At 43.1% G+C, this 19014-nt stretch overlaps 1 protein-coding gene across 7 annotated transcripts in view; it reads right to left on the bottom strand.

Annotated features, from left to right (window-relative positions):
• The window catches only part of GULP1 (GULP PTB domain containing engulfment adaptor 1), a 164147-nt gene that overhangs the window by 69537 nt on the left and 75596 nt on the right, over positions 1-19014 (bottom strand). For 5 of the 7 annotated variants that reach the window (XM_077917218.1, XM_077917236.1, XM_028750262.2 and 2 more), the window contains one exon: positions 5587-5646. The exons of the other annotated variants lie outside the window; for them this stretch is intronic. In XM_077917218.1, the coding sequence (XP_077773344.1) occupies positions 5587-5614 (28 nt within the window). In that variant the 5' untranslated portion in view covers positions 5615-5646. The remainder of the gene's footprint in view (positions 1-5586; positions 5647-19014) is intronic. 7 annotated transcript variants of the gene reach the window in all.

The raw sequence follows: 19014 nt of genomic DNA, 5'->3' as shown, positions 1-19014 counted from the left end.
GTCCTAAAGTTTCTACAAGAGAGAAAAAGTTGTTGCCATTCTATATATACTTTCTATAGATTTCATTCAGCCAATGGAACAATATATTCCAGGCATAGGCAAACTTGGCCCTCCAGATGTTTTGGGACTACAACTCCCATCATCCCTGACCACTGGTCCTGTTAGCTAGGAATGATGGGATTTGTGGTCCCAAAACATCTGGAGGGCTGAGTTTGCTTATGCCTGATCTATTCACTTAGGAAGCTCAGGTCTTATGACAGTTATGGTGCTACACTTCAATTTTAAAAAAGTTATCCAATGACTGTTAGGGGACAGGGCCTTGTGTGGGACCCAAGATGCAATGTTCCCCTTGAGAAAGGGGCAAAGCAATAACTCATATTCTTATACAGTTTTATAATCAATGAGTGACACCAGATATGCACACACAAATAAGGTAAAGGTAAAGGTACCCCTGCCCGTACGGGACAGTCTTGAAAGACTCTAGGGTTGTGCACCCATCTCACTCAAGAGGCCGGGGGCCAGCGCTGTCCGGAGACACTTCCGGGTCACGTGTCCAGCGTGACAAGCTGCATCTGGCGAGCCAGAGCCGCACACGGAAACGTCGTTTACCTTCCCACTAGTAAGCGGTCCCTATTTATCTAATTGCACCCGGGGGTGCTTTCGAACTGCTAGGTTGGCAGGCGCTGGGACCGAACAACAGGAGCGCACCCCGCCGCGGGGATTCGAACCGCCGACCTTTCGATCGGCAAGCCCTAGGCGCTGAGGCTTTTACCCACAGCGCCACACACAAATAACTGGAACCAAACCATCCAAATGGCCTGAAAACATATTTTGCCCTAGAAGTGTAGGATGTTCCCGTGCTCTCAATAATATTCAGAATGTGTATCTGTCAAGCCTAAGAATGACATGAAAGGGGGGTGATTATGCTGTTCATGAAAGTGGAGGCTGAGTACTTTGTACACTTCCTCCAAAGTATGTTGTGCCAATATACGACACAAGGATTCCATAAATCCTCCATATATATTATGGATAAATAAAATGGAAAATTATATAGACGATGCAACACTTGGGCTGGTGCTTACCAATCTTGCAATTACGTAAATTTAGCTTAAATAGTGAGAGCCTATCCATATCCTCCAAAGGCCTTCACTCATCTAACTAAAAAGCCAGAAAGATGATTATACCTTTGATTGCGAATCCCAGAACATGTCGACCAGTGGAGTCGAAGGGGAAGGCTAGAAACGGTTTCTAACTAAACATTAAAGTTCTGGTTCTCAAAATTCTGATGAGAACTACTGACACCGCGTTGGAAGTCCAATGGCATAATTCACAACCTAAAGGCAATAAATGAGTGCTTCCATTTATTCTCTCTCTTGCCTTCCATTGCCTTACTTGTGGCCATCATACCCTAAAAAAGGAAGATGTGCCACACTTTACACAGTCTGTATGTTTAGAAATTGGCAATTTCATTACCAGCCCATTCAAAAGCAACTGATGTCTATAACTTTCTTTCTTATGCCATCCAGAGCATTAAACTTTTTACTTTCTCTATTTTCATAAATGCTTGTCATAAAAAAAAAAGTCATCATGGTCTAACTTGTCTGGAGATGCACACCTATTCACAACCCATAATGTTTAATAGGCAATAACTTCAGGAGATTACATTTAGAACTTGCTGTTGAGTTCTGCGTGGCTCAGGTTTGCATACGACTGCAATTTCTCAGTACTGCGCTATCTGTAATAGGCCAATACCTCAAACCTTTATAATTTAATGTCACTGAGAATATCTTCTAGTCACCTGTAAGCAATTACTGCCTTCATAAAATGAGCATCGCCTCCCTTCTAATGTTAAGCAATCTAGCTCTCCTTTTTTGGACAGCTGTCTCAACACTGAACTTTGCTCTTTATATGATCATGGCTGCCACTGCTATCTTTATAATCAAGGAGAGCACGCTAGAATACAGGACAACATGTGATTAATTTGTGGCTGATTTGACTGTTGATAAATCACCCAGGACTCCACAGAATTTCAACACGCTGTTTAAATCCTCATCCATAGCCAAAGCAAAGCCTAAGCACAAGTAACCATAAGCCAGTTAGATCATCCCCTGGCATCTGGTATTGAATGGGGAGGTTGCATTCCTGGCTGTCATTACCATTCAGGACCAAGAAACTCACCCTGCATTAAGTTTTCTAATCCTCATTTAGTGTCATTCATCTTGATGGCAAAAATACAAACGACACAAAACTCCATAAGCTAAATATGCAGTATGTGAAAATGTCTCCTCTTTTGTGTGTGTGTGTGCCTTAAAACCTTTCTTCTCATTTTTAAACGATTTTTAGTCACCAGTGCCAGAACTACCGTGGTGTGGTTTTCGAGGTCCAGGAACATCTGTAAAAGGGGTGTCTCTATGGAGACCCTGCACGGCATATCTCATAGTTTCTCGGAGTTATTCAAGCCCCTTCGCCATGGCGAGGCAGTGATCCATGAAGAAGATCAAACCTATCCATTCTTAAGGAAATCAGCCCCTGAGTGCTCACTGGAAGGACAGATCCTGAAGCTGAGGCTCCAATACTTTGGCCACCTCATGAGAAGAGAAGACTCCCTGGAAAATACCCTGATGTTGGGGAAGATTGAGGGCACAAGGAGAAGGGGACAACAGAGGATGAGATGGTTGGACAGTGTTCTCGAAGCTACCAGCATGAGTTTGACCAAACTGCGGGAAGCAGTGGAAGACAGGAGTGCCTGGTGTGCTCTGGTCCATGGGCTCACGAAGAGTCGGACATGACTGAACGACTAAACAACAACAACAGCAGCAGCAGCTATGGAGGCCACCTGAGCCTTCAGTGAGAAAGCTGGACCCAGAAGCACCCACAGACTTGCTCCTTTGAAAAGCGGGTGCCACCCTGACCAGAGCAGGCCAGTTTCTCACACGTAGGAACCAGTCTCACACATTGCTTCCATCTTGGCAGGATTCAAGCTCAAAAGGTCTACATTTGGCCACAGAGTCTGCACTTAGACCAACAAAGGAACCTGTGTGTCTTGTGTAAGGATGGATACATGTTTGGATAACAGCTGGATTTTATATTTTCAGATGAGGGCACTGATTTGGATTTGGATCTAAGAATACAGGTTAGCATTAACTGCACATTCCTGTCCCCCTCCCCCTCCCACTTCCCTCTCCTCCTTTGGTGTAGCTGCAAGGATATCGGGAGCATTTGTTTCTGTTTCCAACAAACGGTGGTTAGCTTTATGATGGTTCGCTTTCACTTTATTCTTATTATGTGGTTAGCTTTAACTGAGATTTACCTGAACATGGAAGGATTGTAAACCGGGATTTGAAGTTGGCTTATTTGGAGAAATCACCATTACCCTGGTGGGTATAATCACAAGCAACAGTAAGTTTGGAAATGAAGAGAATGCTTCCCTTTTTGTTGCAACAAGAGGAGGAGAGGGATTGTGTTAGTGCCTGAGCCTCCGTTTCGTTCACATAATAGTACACCGTAGTTTAGTGTTATGGTAGAAGAGTGTAATCTGATACTTCAAAAACAGAAGCATTTTTATTTTATTTTTTGCCTTTGTCTTAGTACTTTGGCCAAATCTGATGCAGCACTCTAAAGGCAGAGCAGGTAGGAGGTCATTTTTTTAGTCTATAGCAGATGCATTTGCCATATGGGCTGTATGTACAAGGCACAATGAATGCCACTGCTTTATAGATTTACACAACACGGAAGAAGAAATTTTCAGAAATACTCTAATGGTTCCTCATTGCTCAAACATTTTACAATCTTTGAAAAGAAAATGAAGCATAAAAGGACCCCCCCTCCATCGAAATACAAACTCAGCAGTCCAAAAGCAATTACTGATATGTTTGTTACTATTCACGAGACCCGATAACATAAACAGATGTTTCATTTTAGCTCATGGATTTAGCCCCAGGATCAGAGTTCAACACACTAAGGAACTGGATTCATGAAAGTTAACTTTCTTTTCCACAATAATAAACAAGAAATTGAAAACGGACTAGAAAGTGAAAATAAAGGCAAACTTCAGATGGAGTGTGGGCACACTGTCCAAGGTTTTTCAGTAGAATGTCTTCTCAAAGGGATTGTGAAATCTTGGTTATTTATTGCCCTTAATTGTGCCACTCTTGAGGCTGGGCTGCCTCCTTCTGGGGGCATTTAGAGTGGGCTGGAGATGTACTTGAGTATTAGGCAGCATCCTGAAGAAATCTTGAGTTGAAGAGCCACCTCACAGTGCCATCTGGTTCAAAGAGGTGCTTGGTCATATATTATTATTATTATTATTATTATTATTATTATTATTATTATTATTATTCCCAGAGGTCTCAGAGCGGTTCACAAAAAAGATCACAATATATAAAATCAAAATAAAACCAATAATCCAATAACAGCCACCCCCCCCCAAAAAAAGAGCCCCACATTTTAAAAGGGCATAGGATGTCAATCAGATCAACCAAAGGCCTTGTTAAAAAAGGACATTTTTGCCTGGCGCCAGGTGTGTAATGAAGGCGCCAGGCAAACTTCTCTGGGGAGAGCATTTCACAGACAGGGAGCCACTGCAGAGAAGGCCCATTCTCGTGTTGCCACCGTCCGGAGCTCTGGAGGAGGAGGAGGAGGAGGCACACAAAGGAGGGCCTCAGAAGATGATCTCAGGGTCTGGGTAGGTTCATATGGAAAGAGGCGGTCGTTGAATTATTATGGTCCTGAGCCATTTAAGGCTTTATAGGTCCAACCAGCACTTTGAATTGGGCCCAGAAACTAATTGGTAGCCAGTGCAGTCGGACCAGGATCAGTCTAATATGCTCAAACTGTCTTGCTCCAGTGAGCAACCTGGCCGTTGAATTCTGCACCGGCTGAGGTTTCTGAACCGTCTTCAGAGGCAGCCCTACGTATAACGCATTGCAGTAATCTAACCATACGTTCTTGGGACCTTAAGGGACTGCCTTGCTGAATGCTGTGCAGCTCATCTTCCATGCTGAGTTGACAATGAGACCTACATTAACACAAGTGCTAGGTAAAATTAAAGGACCCCTGACAGTTAAGTCCAGTCGCAGACGACTCTGGGTTTGTGGCACTCATCTCGCTTTACTGGCCGAGGGAGCCGACGTTTGTCCGCGGACAGTTTTTCTGGGTCATGTGGCCAGCATAACTAAGCCACTTCTGACCAAACCAGAGCAGCGCACGGAAACGCCATTTACCTTCCTGCCGAGGCGGTACCTATTTATCTACTTGCACTTTTTGGCATGCTTTCGAACTGCTAGGTTGGCAGGAGCAGGGACCGAGCAACGGGAGCTCACCCTGTCGTGGGGATTCGAACCGCCGACCTTCTGATGTACATGTCTTGTGAGTCTTCACTTGGGGTATGGGGAGAAGTGGCACTTATTTCTTCACAGTTCTAGTTTAAACACAGTATTGCACACCACCCTTGAACAGACTTTCCTTAAAACTCCTTGGACAGTGTCCTCTAATAATAACTTTGCTATGTACTTTTGAGGTCTGAGTCTCTTTTCAGTGCTACCCTTCTTTTTCTGCTCTGATATAAATGCAATTCAAACTGCTTACCTTTCTTCCTACTAAAAGCACGATTCATGATGAGAAATCACCCAGTGTGTGTAATTTAATCTAGAAAAAAATACAATTAAACATTAATTTTACCAATAAGATTTTTCAGGTATCAGTTTCATGTCACAAACAATTCGAAAAAATATTTGAAATCAGATCAGTCTAGTTATATGAAAATGCTTTTCTTTTTTTCTTTCTTAGTTTGAATTTTATGGTATATTAGGTTGAAAAATTGATTATTTTTTTTAAAGGCAGCAATTACAAGGAGTTTTGTACTGCTCTCCATTAGATTTACTTCCAAGTAATAAGCTATTGGATTATTCTGTATACTGCTGTATAGTCGATGCCAAATTTTGTTATAGTGTGCTATATAGCTATCATATATTTCTGTTCATACTGTATAGTCATATGTCTATAAAAATACACTTTCTATTAAATCAAAATACACATTCCTGATTTCTTTTGCTACGAGTCACGATCCAGCAGAAGTGATAACGAGACTAAACTTTTGTTGGATCCACCTCAATATTGCCACCATTGTTAAAGGAAATATTGTTCCTGATTTACTCAAAGTTACTGCAGAGGCAGCTAAAAACCAATTTGCTTAACATATATAGCAATAGCAAAAAAAATTGCAGAAAAAAATAGAACCTGAGTCATTTAATTTTCCTAACAGTTGCAGTCACATTTTTATTTTCACCAAACAATCTAATTTTTATTTTTATTTCTAACCAATAATGAGGAGACTTAAACATTATTATGTTTTTAAAATATGCTTCATTCAAATTAGTCCAGTAACTACTATGCATTTATGCTATCTTCCAGTGAAACGATGTCTTGAGATCTGATACTTATTAACGTAGAATGGTTAATACAAAATAATTAGTAGTAATTTCCCTCGAACATTTCATTAGCTCCAATCTATGTAATAGCACAGTACTACAGTACTACTGTAGTAAATATAGTATAGATATGCTATGAGAACTATTAACAAGCAGTAAACATTGATGTGGATAAAACAGAGTATACTGTGTAACATTCAGCTCAACAAGAAATGAAGTGTCAAATTTATTCAAATGAATAGCAATTAAATTACTTACCACGCACCTAAATCAATTTATTCCTCTGGTGTACTTTTCACATTTTTGTTTAATTGAAAAGTCATTGTTATTGAATCGTTTTAACTGTGATAACGTACAATTTGTGAAGCTTGTGAATTAAATCAGAACGCACATAACAGGAATTCATTAGCTTAATAGTTTACATAACGTCTAAGATTAGACCTCTCTAAGGAATGCAATATCCCAGCTTACCATAGAACCATAAGGTCACCTGACACTGGTCCCCACTCTTATGTTCATGTAAAGTAACTAGGAAACCTTTACAGTGGTACCTCGGGTTACATACGCTTCCGGTTAAATACGCTTAAAGTTACACACTCCGCTAACCCAGAAATAGTGCTTCAGGTTAAGAACTTTGCTTCAGGATAAGAACAGAAATCGGGCTCCGGCGGCACGGCGGCAGCAGGAGGCCCCATTAACTAAAGTGGTGCTTCAGGTTAAGAACAGTTTCAGGTTAAGAACGGACCACTGGAACGAATTAAGTACTTAACCCGAGGTACCACTGTATTGTACATTTCTGTTAAAGTACACTCATCATATATGAAACAGCATTTTCCTGTTGCAAAAAACAACAACAAGACACCTAATAAGAAGTGTATTTTCTAGCATATAATGTCCTGTAATATACAGTGGTACCTTGGGTTAAGAACTTAATTCGTTCCGGAGGTCTGTTCTTAACCTGAAACTGTTCTTAACCTGAGGTACCACTTTAGCTAATGGGGCCTCCTGCTGCCGCAGCGTGATTTCTCTTCTCATCCTGAAGCAAAGTTCTTAATCCAAGGTACTATTTCTTGGTTAGTGGAGTCTATAACCTGAAGTGTCTGTAACCTAAAGTACCACTGTATAGAGCATAATACATGCAATAAAAGCCAAGATTCAAAGATACATTTAGTACAATCTAAAAGACAAACCACAACAGAAAAAGGGGCAAGAAGGTAGGAGGCTGAAAATTTATTTTATTTTTAAGGAAAGAAAAAAGGAAAACTGAAATCTTAATGACAAGAGTTAAATCAGGCTTCCTCAACCTCAGCCCTCCAGGTGTTCTGAGACTACAATTCCCATCATCCCTGACCACTTGTCCTGCTAGCTAGGGATCATGGGAGTTGTAGGCCAAAAACATCTGGAGGGCCGAGGTTGAGGAAGCCTGAGTTAGAGCAATCCAAATGAGGGAGAGGGGGGAGAATCAAAAACAGATGAACCATATTTTCCTCTCTCCTGCTGGGCTGGGGCTGGGCAGCGGGGAGCATATTTTCCCTTTTGTTCTTTCCTGTTCTCTATTATTTTTTTAAGTTTCCTTCCCACTGATTGCAATGGAAAGGAATTAAACTACACCAGTTCAAGCAGAATGAGTGAGCTTTGGAACCTGCAGTTCCACAGTCTCCTTCAGCATAGCCCTAGAATGCCTCTCTTTTGCCCTCTCCAGTAAAAGGTAAAAAGGTAAAGGACCCCTGGACGGTTAAGTCCAGTCCAAGGCAACTATGGGGTTGCAGCGCTCATCTCCCTTTCAGGCCGAGGGAGCCAGCGCTTGTCCACAGACAGCTTTCCAGGTCGTGTGGCCAGCAGGACTAAACCACTTCTGGCACAACAGGACACCATGTCACAGCTTGGAGGGACACTTGCTGCAGATATTTCTGCAGCTTTTCAGAGGAGGCATGTGAAGTTGGATCTCCCTCTTTTCATGCAAAGAATCTTGTTGTCCTGGCACACTCCCTCCCAGGGACTCTAAGAACACAAACACAGACTTGGAAATGTCCTTTTGATCTCCATTGGATTTATTTCCAAGTAAACATCCACAGGATCCGGCTGTGAAACAGCTTAAGGTCAGTTACGCTAAATGCCTGGATAGTCACAATGCCAAATTTCGCTACAATATAAACATCTTATGCCACCTTTTAAAAGGGGGCTTAAAAGAAAAGAGTTATTTTATGGTGTGATAGCAGCCTTCAAATAATTATATGAAGAGAAACGGAAATGTACACATACTTTTTATAAGCACAACAACAACAACAATAATAATGCAATAAGTCCATGCCTCAATATGCTAAAAGAGTTAAAAAGAATATGTTCTTTTTTTACATGAATATGTAAACATATTCATTTCTAACTCTTTTAGCATATTGAGGCATGGCCTTATTGCATTAACAGCCAGCAAAATATGGAATGAGCCAATAAATACTGGACATCAAAAGTGCCCATCCTTTTCAACTCCCTATTTTAGCAAAAACACTTTCTGCTCAATAGCTATTCACAACAATTGTCTCACTATCTAAAACTCAGGAATGGAAACAAAATAACCATCGCAACTCTTCTAAATGTTCAGAACTTAATGTTATTAAATATCTTCTTCGGAATGTAGAAACAAACCACGCTCCAAGGACTATTTTAGTAAATCAGTCTCACCAGAGCTTTATTTATAAAGGAATGCTGCATATTAGCTAAGTAACTAGATATGAGACCGCTAGGTTAAGAGACTGCAGCTCCTATAAGCAAGCACAAAAACATTACAACAAAGACAATTGAATAAAAAGCATTTAATGGAACAGTTTCATATTATGAAGATTAGCTCTGGATCCGCCCTGGAAAAGCAATTTCACGCCTTACAAATTCCATAAGCATGGAGCAAGACACTGATTTCCTGGCAGCTGGGTAGTAAAGTCTTGTTCTAGATGCACACGGAGTGAATTTTGCTCTGCAGCCATTGTCCAGCTGCCATAATTCATAGATAGTGGAATTCAGCTCTCATATATACAAGTTTTGACAGTTTTGGCAGACTCAGATATTATTTCAAAATTTCTTCCTGACTCACCGAAAACCACCCTCCTGCCTTTTCATGCTGTTTCCTTTAAAACCATATTCAACCCAACTAGATTATCCAATGCTGAAATTCTACAGAGAAACTAAAAAAACACAGTTGCCCTAGAAAGGTTTCAAACCTCAAGTGCTACATAACCCATGGTGCAGTGTGACTTATAAAAAACACAGGCACCACTTCTTTCAAGAACCAAACGGAAACATAATACATTTCCATAACTCCCCATGAATTTTGCAATAATGACTGCAAAACCATGCAGCAGAGATCCATTTCATAGTTTCTGGTAATTGAAATTAAAGGTGATTTCTCAGAAATGTTTCAAGCGAACAGTAAGTTGCCTTCTGTTGATGAACTATGATACAGCCTACGGTTGATATTAATCAGTACTAAAAAGATGGAAACAATGCAAACTCCATAAGCATTTATCTGTAAGTTACATTACTACCTTCCCAAGCTGTTTAGGCTAAAAGAATAAGTTGAGCAAGGCAACCTGTCGAATTGCATGTTTGTTGTTGTTGTTGTTGTTGTTGTTGTTGTTGTTGACGACCTTTCTAGCATTGTAGATACAACCGCAGTCAAACATTTAAAAGTACACTATATTCAAAGTATAGGTAAAGGTAAAGGGACCCCTGACCATTAGGTCCGGCCGTGACCGACTCTGGGGTTGCGGCACTCATCTCGCTTTATTGGCCGAGGGAGCCGGCGTACAGCTTCCGGGTCATGTGGCCAGCATGACTAAGCCGCTTCTGGCGAACCAGAGCAGCGCACGGAAACGTCGTTTACCTTCCTGCTGGAATGGTACCTATTTATCTACTTGCACTTTGACGTGCTTTCGAACTGCTAGGTTGGCAGGAGCTGGGACCAAGCAACGGGAGCTCACCCCGTCGCGGGGATTCGAACCGCTGACCTTCTGATCAGCAAGTCCTAGGCTCTGTGGTTTAACCCACAGTGCCACCCACGTCCCAACCACGTTCAAAGTATAATTGCTATAAATTGTAGTGCATTTAGTTGTCCCATGTCTACCAACAGGGCAGTGGCATGAGACCACCCACAAGCAACTGGATGTTTCAGTATAACTGGGGGATTCCCAAGGTATGCAGAAAATTATTAGTTTGTAAACTTTTAAAAAGAAAAGGGTGGGAGATGCCAAGCTCCAACAGGAACTGAGCATATTCATTATATTCCAGGAGGCATGGAATATGGGAGGCATCTGAAGTGTGTGTGTGTGTGTGAGAGAGAGAGAAAATGGGTGATAGAAAATTGCTCTGAACTGACAGCAGCTTATAATATCTAGAATCGTCCTTGGGACATCACAATTTGAAGAGAGACGTTGAAGCCTTATTATAATATATACTGAAGTGAAAGCAGGGATAACTACCAACTTGGATGACTTTAGACAAATGGGAAAGGGTAATACTATCCATGGCTACTAGTCTTGACAGCTATGCTCTGACTCCAGGGTCAGAGGATATATGCTTCTTAATATCAGTTGCTGGAAACTGGAGGAGAAGAGAGTGCTGTTGCACTTAAGTCCTGCTTGTGGGCTCCCAAAGGCATCTAGTTGGAAGAGGATGCTCGACTGGGTGGGCCACTAACATTATGAAGCAGGGACGCGGGTGCCTCTGTGGTCTAAACCACTGAGCCCTTTGTGCTTGATTACCAGAAGGTTGGCGGTTCAAATCCGCAAAACCAAGTGAGCTCCTGTTGCTCTGTCCCAGCTCCCGCCAACCTAGCAATTGGAAAGTATACCGGTGCAAGTAAATAAATATGTACCACTCTGGCAGGAAGGTAAACAACATTTCTGTGTGGTCTGGCACTTGTCAATGTGTCCCGTTGTGCCAGAAGCGGTTTAGTCATGCTGGCCACATGACCCAGAAAGCTGTCTACAGACAAAGGCTGGCTCCCTCGGCCTGAAAAGCGAGATGAGCGCTGCACCCCATAGTCGCCTTTGACTGGACTTAACAGCGGGGACCTTAACTGGACCTTGCAGTGGGGTCTTCTTATGTGAACAAGGGAAAGCAGCGTAAAACTGATGAGATACATGTGGCCAGGCAAGGCTTCTCCTGCTGGCGTCTGCAACTTTCTGCTGCCATTGGATATGTTTTTATGGATTGGTCATTCTTACAGAAGTAGTTCTTGGCGACATGTCCTACAGGGCCTTGAATCAGCTATCCCAGCAATAAATAAGTATATAAGCAGACAAAGCCTTATTTAATATAGCTGATCTGCTAAACAGAAGGTTACGCAGATTAAGCTCCTTGATTAAATTATGTATGGTAATTTGTATTAAAAGAATGATGCATGACTTGTGCACTGTTAGGATTATTAGAAAGTTTAATGCCTTGTGCCAATGCATAATAAATCCTTCAGTAGTTATTTATTGAAGGGTGGTGGTTGTTTTACCAAAATCACTGAATACTGAAATCAGGATATTATGGATGATTTCCAACATTAGTCACGTTCAATGACATCAGTGAGTTGTATCCAATGAAGTTTTACTCTACTGAAATTATTAGGCCTAAATTAGACCTGCTCGTTTTTCCAATGGGTCTACATTGAGTATAACCAACACTGAATCGCAACCTAAATGATTTCGTAGTTGCTATAATCGAAAGTAACTTTAAGTTGCATTTTAAAAAACAAACAAGAAACCCACACATTTTCATTTGATCTTTGCCGGTTCAGCAGATCAGTGTTCCCATATTTTTCTCTTTCTCTGGCTTGACTTATAAGTTATTATATTCACTAGGTATCACTGTGATGTTCAGTGAAACTTTAGAAGACAACCAAGCACAGTGCACTACAGCAGCAGAACGGTCTGACTTTGGTTTTCTGCCCGTTGTGAAGTATGAAGGCGTTGCCAGGGGGTAATTCAATGGAGTGAGATCTATGCACACAGACTTGTTTTGCCTCTGTGGGAATTGCATCAGGCTCTGTGTGCGGCATCCCACATAAAGTTTCAGGGAAAGATTTTCAGAAGAATTTTGTATCTTTGAAAGAAGTGAGAGAGGGGGAGAAAAGGAAGCAGCAAAAGCCAGCTTGCCATGCATTTCTTGAAAAGTGAGTAAACTTTTGGAAGTACAGCTAAAGAAGTCGATGAGTTCAGATTACTCTTGCAACAAGGCCTTCACAGAAAAACTCAAACGGAAGTCAAACTGCAAAACTCCAGCACTATAGTTATCTTTTAATAAAACTGCAAGAGTGCACAAAGTTGTTGTTGTTTAGTCGTTTAGTCGTGTCCGACTCTTCGTGACCCCATGGACCAGAGCAGGCCAGGCACTCCTGTCTCCCACTGCCTCCAGCAGTTTGGTCAAACTCATGCAGGTAGCTTCGAGAACACTGTCCAACCATCTCGTCCTCTGTCGTCCCCTTCTCCTTGTGCCCTCCATCTTTCCCAACATCAGGGTCTTTTCCAGGGAGTCTTCTCTTCTCATGAGGTGGCCAAAGTATTGGAGTCAAAATTAGACACCTTGTTCTTTTATTACTTAATACCTTTCAAGCGATAGCCTTCCCAAGTGAATCGTTCTGGAGCCCAACTCTGTGTAAAATCACACTCTCACTTGGAAAACGTCCCTTATCTAATATGTTAAGATCAGTTGTACAAGTTACCTATGCTGAGAGGCTATGTATGCTCTATTTTATCATGCTTCAGAACTTTACCTTTGCATTCTGCCTATCACTCTTATTATCTAAATGAACTGCTGCAGATAAATATGTTAAAATAGATAACTGATGTTGTTTCTCACCAGTTGCATGGTTCCCAAACCCGGATAAAACTGGAGATGCTACTTCAAAGTAAGTGATTCAGAAAATGAGGTGCTACAGAGATGGCGGTGTGCTACCTGGAAACTCTTTCTATGAACTCCCCCAGCCCAGATCGTAAGCTGGGCTCAGACTTTCCTAAATTTCAGGCATGGTGGAGAACTGCTTCCCTGCCATCCATTAACTCTCAGGGCTCATCCACACTTATTTCTCTCTCTCTCTGCATTTCTATAAAACTCCCTGTCTGAGCCCTTTTTTCCCTACCCTGGCACTTACTCTGCAAAAAAACACGTCTCTGCAGAAAAACCAAAATCCTGCTTGTTCTGGTTCAGCGTTAAAGAGCTGGCTTTCCTAGGGAAAGTTGTGGGGGAGGTGGAAATGACTGGACACAAATCAAGAAAGTGCTGACCTGTACCTAGAAAGTGTAGGGCAAAACATAAATGTGGGTGACCCCTCAGTAGACAACTTCCAGCAGCATTTGCCCTGCGTGTTTTATTTCTTCTGATTATACTCAGATTGCCACTGGAGAAACTGTAAAATGGCTCCTTGTGCTTTCCAGCTTATTGACTTGGGAATTCTGTTTGTAGACCCTTCATATTCTGTAAATTTGTTGAATTTACAACACAATGAAAGAATCAACTTAATGAGGCAAATGCTGAGAGGCATTCAAAGCCGCATTTTATGTTTCAGGTTGATTAATTTTCCAGAACAGCAACAACAAAAAGGGTTTGGGACCCATGGTGCCGATATGGAGATAAGAAAACAATTTTCTATCTTGCACTTAAAAAGCTGGATTTGTCCAAAGCACCAACAAAGTTTATTTAGATAATTACACAAAATCAGATGATTAAGACTTATGTCAGACTTAAAACAGATAACATCGATATTTCAAATAAATGCATTGTAACTTCTTGGAACATTTTAGCTCCTGGTTAACATTCCCTACAATTTATTGGCATGCCATGTAAGAACAGAAATGTTCATTGGATCATCTCAAGATAATCTTCTCTTTAGCATACAGCCATTTTTATACATATTTAAGTAGACTCCTTGAAGTCTACTTAAATATGTATAAAATGCATCTAAATGCTGAGCACCACTCTGTTATAATTCAAACCAAATTTTGGCAACATATTTTATAGCACAACAATATGGGGGAGAAGGCAGCATACAAAAGGAAAATAGATTACTTTAGTTAAGGAGCCTTGGGTTTTTGCCTTGAGAATGAAACTTCTGGAATTTGTTTCTGAAAAACAGAACTGTGCTTCGAATGCAGTGTGTCGGCAGCCACAAAAAGCCATGCAGTATATGTAGATTTTTCTCAACACAGAATGACACAGAATATGAGGACATAATCATTTGAGCAATGCAATTATTTATTTTCGCTTGAGCAGAGCACCTTTGACAGATGATGACTGGGATCCTAAGTAGTATTATAAATGTGCCCAAGGACTTGAGCATGCCCAGAAGGATTTTGTGACTGCTCCTTGGAACAGCTGATTGTCATCTTATCTTCATCTGTCAGACAAGGAGGTTTGTTCAATTTCGCCTTCATTTCAGGCGGCACAAGTTTCTTTCACCCAATTTCAGGTGCTCCCCTCTGTGTAACATAGCCCAGTGTTCAGTAGGTTGACCCCACAATCTGAAAAAAGCTTTTCGGTCACCACTGGGGGGGGGGGGGATAGAGAAAAGAGAAATACAGTAGAACCTCAGTTGTTGAACGCAATCTGTTCCAGAAGACTGTTCGACTTCCAAAACGTTCAACAATCGAGGCGCAGTTGCCGGTTGGCAAATTCCTTTTTTAAAAATGGAGAAACACACCTCAGAAGCCGTTCAACTTCCAAGGCGCATTTGAAAATGGAAGCATTCACTTCCGGGTTCTCGGCGTTTGGCTTCCGAAGCGTTCGACAGCCAAGGTTCCACTGTACCTGTTGCACAAGCTGTCTTCCACTCGTGCTACTTTGGAGACAACCCAAGGCCACTGAGGTAATTCTTGGGCCCTTTTCACAGAGCCTAGGGCTTGCCGATCGGAAGGTTGGCGGTTCGAATCCCCGTGACGGGGTGAGCTCCCGCCGCTCGGTCCCAGCTCCTGCCAACCTAGCAGTTCAAAAGCACGTCAAAGTGCAAGTAGTTAAATAGGTACTGCTCTGGTGGGAAGGTAAACGGCATTTCCGTGTGCTGCTGTGGTTCACCAGAAGCGGTTTAGACATGCTGGCCACATGACCTGGAAGCTGTCTGTGGACAAACGCCGGCCTATAGAGAGAGATGAGCACCGCAACCCTAGAGTCATTTGCAAGTGGACCTAATGTTCAGGGGTACCTTTACCTTTACTTTTTACATCCTCTAGACAGCAATAGTTTTAAGCGAGGTTTCTGCCAAGTCATATACACACACATATTTATCTCCATATGCTTATGTCCAGTCCATATGCTCATGTCCTTTATTCACACTTATTTCTGGCTCTACTAATTTGCTAGTTTCCTGCTCCCAGTCTCTCCACACTGGTATTGATTTTATGCCACACCAACCCCCAGAAAACAAAATGGAGCAACCCTCGGGCTCATGACAATACTAAGCAAACTGAAACAACCCTTTGGATCATGACAGAGCAAAAGCTTCTTTTTTGTGTTTAAGCTGTTATACACTCTGGCAAGCCACTAGAACTTTCAAAGGAATACTGGGAGCACCTTTACTTTACCTTCAATTTTATTGCTGACTCAGGCATCCTCACTTCACCGTTAGGAACTGTGGAAATGAGGTTATGCCATGCAATACTGTGCTATGGCGACATTAGCAGTCTCATTTCCCTCGAAATTACAGGCCACTGTTTGCCATTGCACCAAGAAATCACTTCAAATACTATTAGCAGAAAGACTCTGGTAACAAAACCAGCTTTCTAAGAAAACAAGTTCTTCAGAAGAAAAAAGCAAAAAGCAATCTTTTGCTGTAGCAGTGAAATAAGGCCCACGTGGATGAAGAAAGAAGGGGGGGGGGAATCAAGCGAGTTCTTCATGCATTTTGCAAAGAGACTTCACAAGAGTCTATTTGCCCTTTTTATGTGAGAATGCTTTATGCCAGTGTTTCCCAACCGGTGTTCCGCGGCACACTAGTGTGCCGCGAGACGTTCCCTGGTGTGCCGTGGGAGGGAGGCGGGCGAGTCGGGCGGCGAGAGGCGGGGCGGCGGCGGCGAGGATCCGCGTCGAGCCGGGGGCGGCTCCGCGGTGGTGGTGCCGAGGTTTCTCTCTCCATTCTCCCCTCACACACACACACAGGAAATAACACAGGATCAGCTGACAGGACCCGGCCAATGGGGCGGCGGCGGGGCAGCGCGCGCAAAAGGGAGGAGCGCGAGACAGCGGATGAGGAGGAGGCTGGCATGTCCGGGCAGCAGCAGCAACAACAGCAGCAGCAACTCCCGGCGACGGCTCCTCAAGCCCCGGGCAACCCTACTCCCTCACCGGCCTCGGCCGCCCTCCTGCTCCACCCGCCGCCGCCTCCCCCGCCGCCGCCGGCCACCTCGGCCCCGCCGCCGCCCCCTCCTCCGCCCGCTATCGCCGCCACCACCACAACAGCCGCCGCCGCCTCAGCTGGGCCCATGCCTGCCGGGAGCGGCGGCGGCAGCAGCAGCAGCAGCGCCCCGGCGCCCTTCCCTCCCGGCGTGACGCTGCGCGCTGACGTCACGGGGCTGTAATGGTGGTGTGCCTCAAGATTTTTTTCATCAAACAAGTGTGCCTTTGCCCAAAAAAGGTTGGGAAACACTGCTTTATGCAACAAAGAATCAATAACTTCTGCAGAAATACCAGAAGGTAGAACTCTTCGCTGCTACCAAGTGCCTGCATTAAAAACAACAACAACTTACTAACAGCATTATATTTACCGTACTTTTCCGTCTATAAGACGCCCCCATGTATAAGATGACCCCTATTTTGGGGGACTGAAATTTCAGAAAATGGAGGGAGATGGCAAAAAGTTGCTGCACTTTTTTGGGGGGAGGATTGCCCAGAGTTGTTTAGGGAGGAACGCTGAAAATCGCTCACCCACACGCATCGCTAAACCCGCCTCCCGTCTGTCCCCTTGCCAGCAGAAGCTGCAAATCGTCCGCCCAATTGCCAGTGTCAGGCAATCAACGACACCCATTGATGCAGCAACCAATAACACACAAAATAGCTGCTGACAGCTGCAGCAGCAACCAATCAAACATCCACTACCCATGTATAAGATGACCCCCCACTTTTTAGCATGATTTTTAAGGGGGGAAACCTAGTCTTATACATGGAAAAGTATGGTATATATAATGAAATCTTGGTATGACTGTATAGAACAGATTTCCCTCCAGATGTTTTGAGGTATAACTCATACCAGCCCCACCCATCCTTTCCAATAAATTGGGAGCATGGGAGTTATAGTCCAAATATCTGGAGTGACCAGGGTGGGGAAGCCTAGCGCGGAATTTCATTTAGCACACTCAGCAGAAATCTAGCTACCATGGACATTAAAATAGAAGCATAAAGGATCAAATAGCACACAAAGTATTTTGAAAACAACTGATAAAATCAACAACAAAGCATTCACATACCTTGAATACGCAGCAAAGGGTTTGATCCCCAAAGATCATTACCCCTTTTGTAGATGCAGACGGTTTAATTACAGCTTATTGAAAATAGAAATTGGTTTGGTTTATTGATTCTCCCGACCGGTTTTTATCTGCTCTCTTTTTAACTGAAGCTTTCCTATATGTTTTTGTATGGTGGTTTTTATTATGTTACCATATTTTTCACTCTATAGGACGCACTTTTTCCCCTCCAAAAATTAAGGGGAAATGTGTGTGCGTCCTATGGAGTGAATGCAGGCTCCTTGGCTTCAGCGATAGCAACGCGAAGCCTCCGAAGCGCAAAGGGAACGCTGTCCTGCGAAGCCGGAGGAGGAACAGAAGAGTCTCCTCTTCTCCGTTCGCTGTCTTGGCTTGTGCCATGGCCGCATGCAACCCCTCCGGCAGGGAGAGGTTGTGCGGGGTTAAAGAGGAAGCCAAAACAGCGAGCAGGATCCATCCCGCTCGCTGTCTTTGCTTGTGCCATAGCCGTGCGCAACCCCTCTGGCAGGGAGAGGTTGCGCGCAGCCTGTACGCTGCTCTTTGGGGCTGGGGGGGGGATAAGATTTTTTTTCTTGATTTCCCCCTCTAAAAACTAGGTGCGCCCTATGGTCCGGTGCGCCCTATGGAGCGAAAAATACGGTACTTTAGCTCAGGAGTCGGCAAACTAAGGGCCGCGGGCCAGATCAGGCCCAATTGCCTTCAGGATCTGGCCCACAGGCTGTCTGTGGATCGGTGTGGGGATTCTGTTTGTTCGGGCTGCCACTGATAAGTCATGGGAAGTACAATTAATTAGAAATAAGAAATTATATTAACTGGAAATGATATAGGGATACTCTAGAGACCCAACCCCTATTAAGTTTACACCCCATCGTGAATTCTTCTTTGTTAGCCTATTAACAGCCATATACAACTTCTGAAGGGTCAAATGAAAAGCATGAACTGGAAATATGCTTTATTTCTCCAATAATTATTGAGCCTTTATTCTTCAGAACAAGCACCTGGTGGCCAGACTGAGGCTAATAAATCAAATGAGCACAGAAATGGCCACACAGCAGCAGTCAATCAGTTTTTCTTATATTTTGTAAACTGCCTTGGTATGTATGTGGAAAGAGCTTGATAAGCAATGGAAAATGGAGGGGAAA

Source organism: Podarcis muralis, chromosome 1, assembly GCF_964188315.1.
Source record: "Podarcis muralis chromosome 1, rPodMur119.hap1.1, whole genome shotgun sequence".
NCBI lineage: Eukaryota > Metazoa > Chordata > Lepidosauria > Squamata > Lacertidae > Podarcis > Podarcis muralis.
This window is presented reverse-complemented; position numbering and strand designations above follow the sequence as displayed.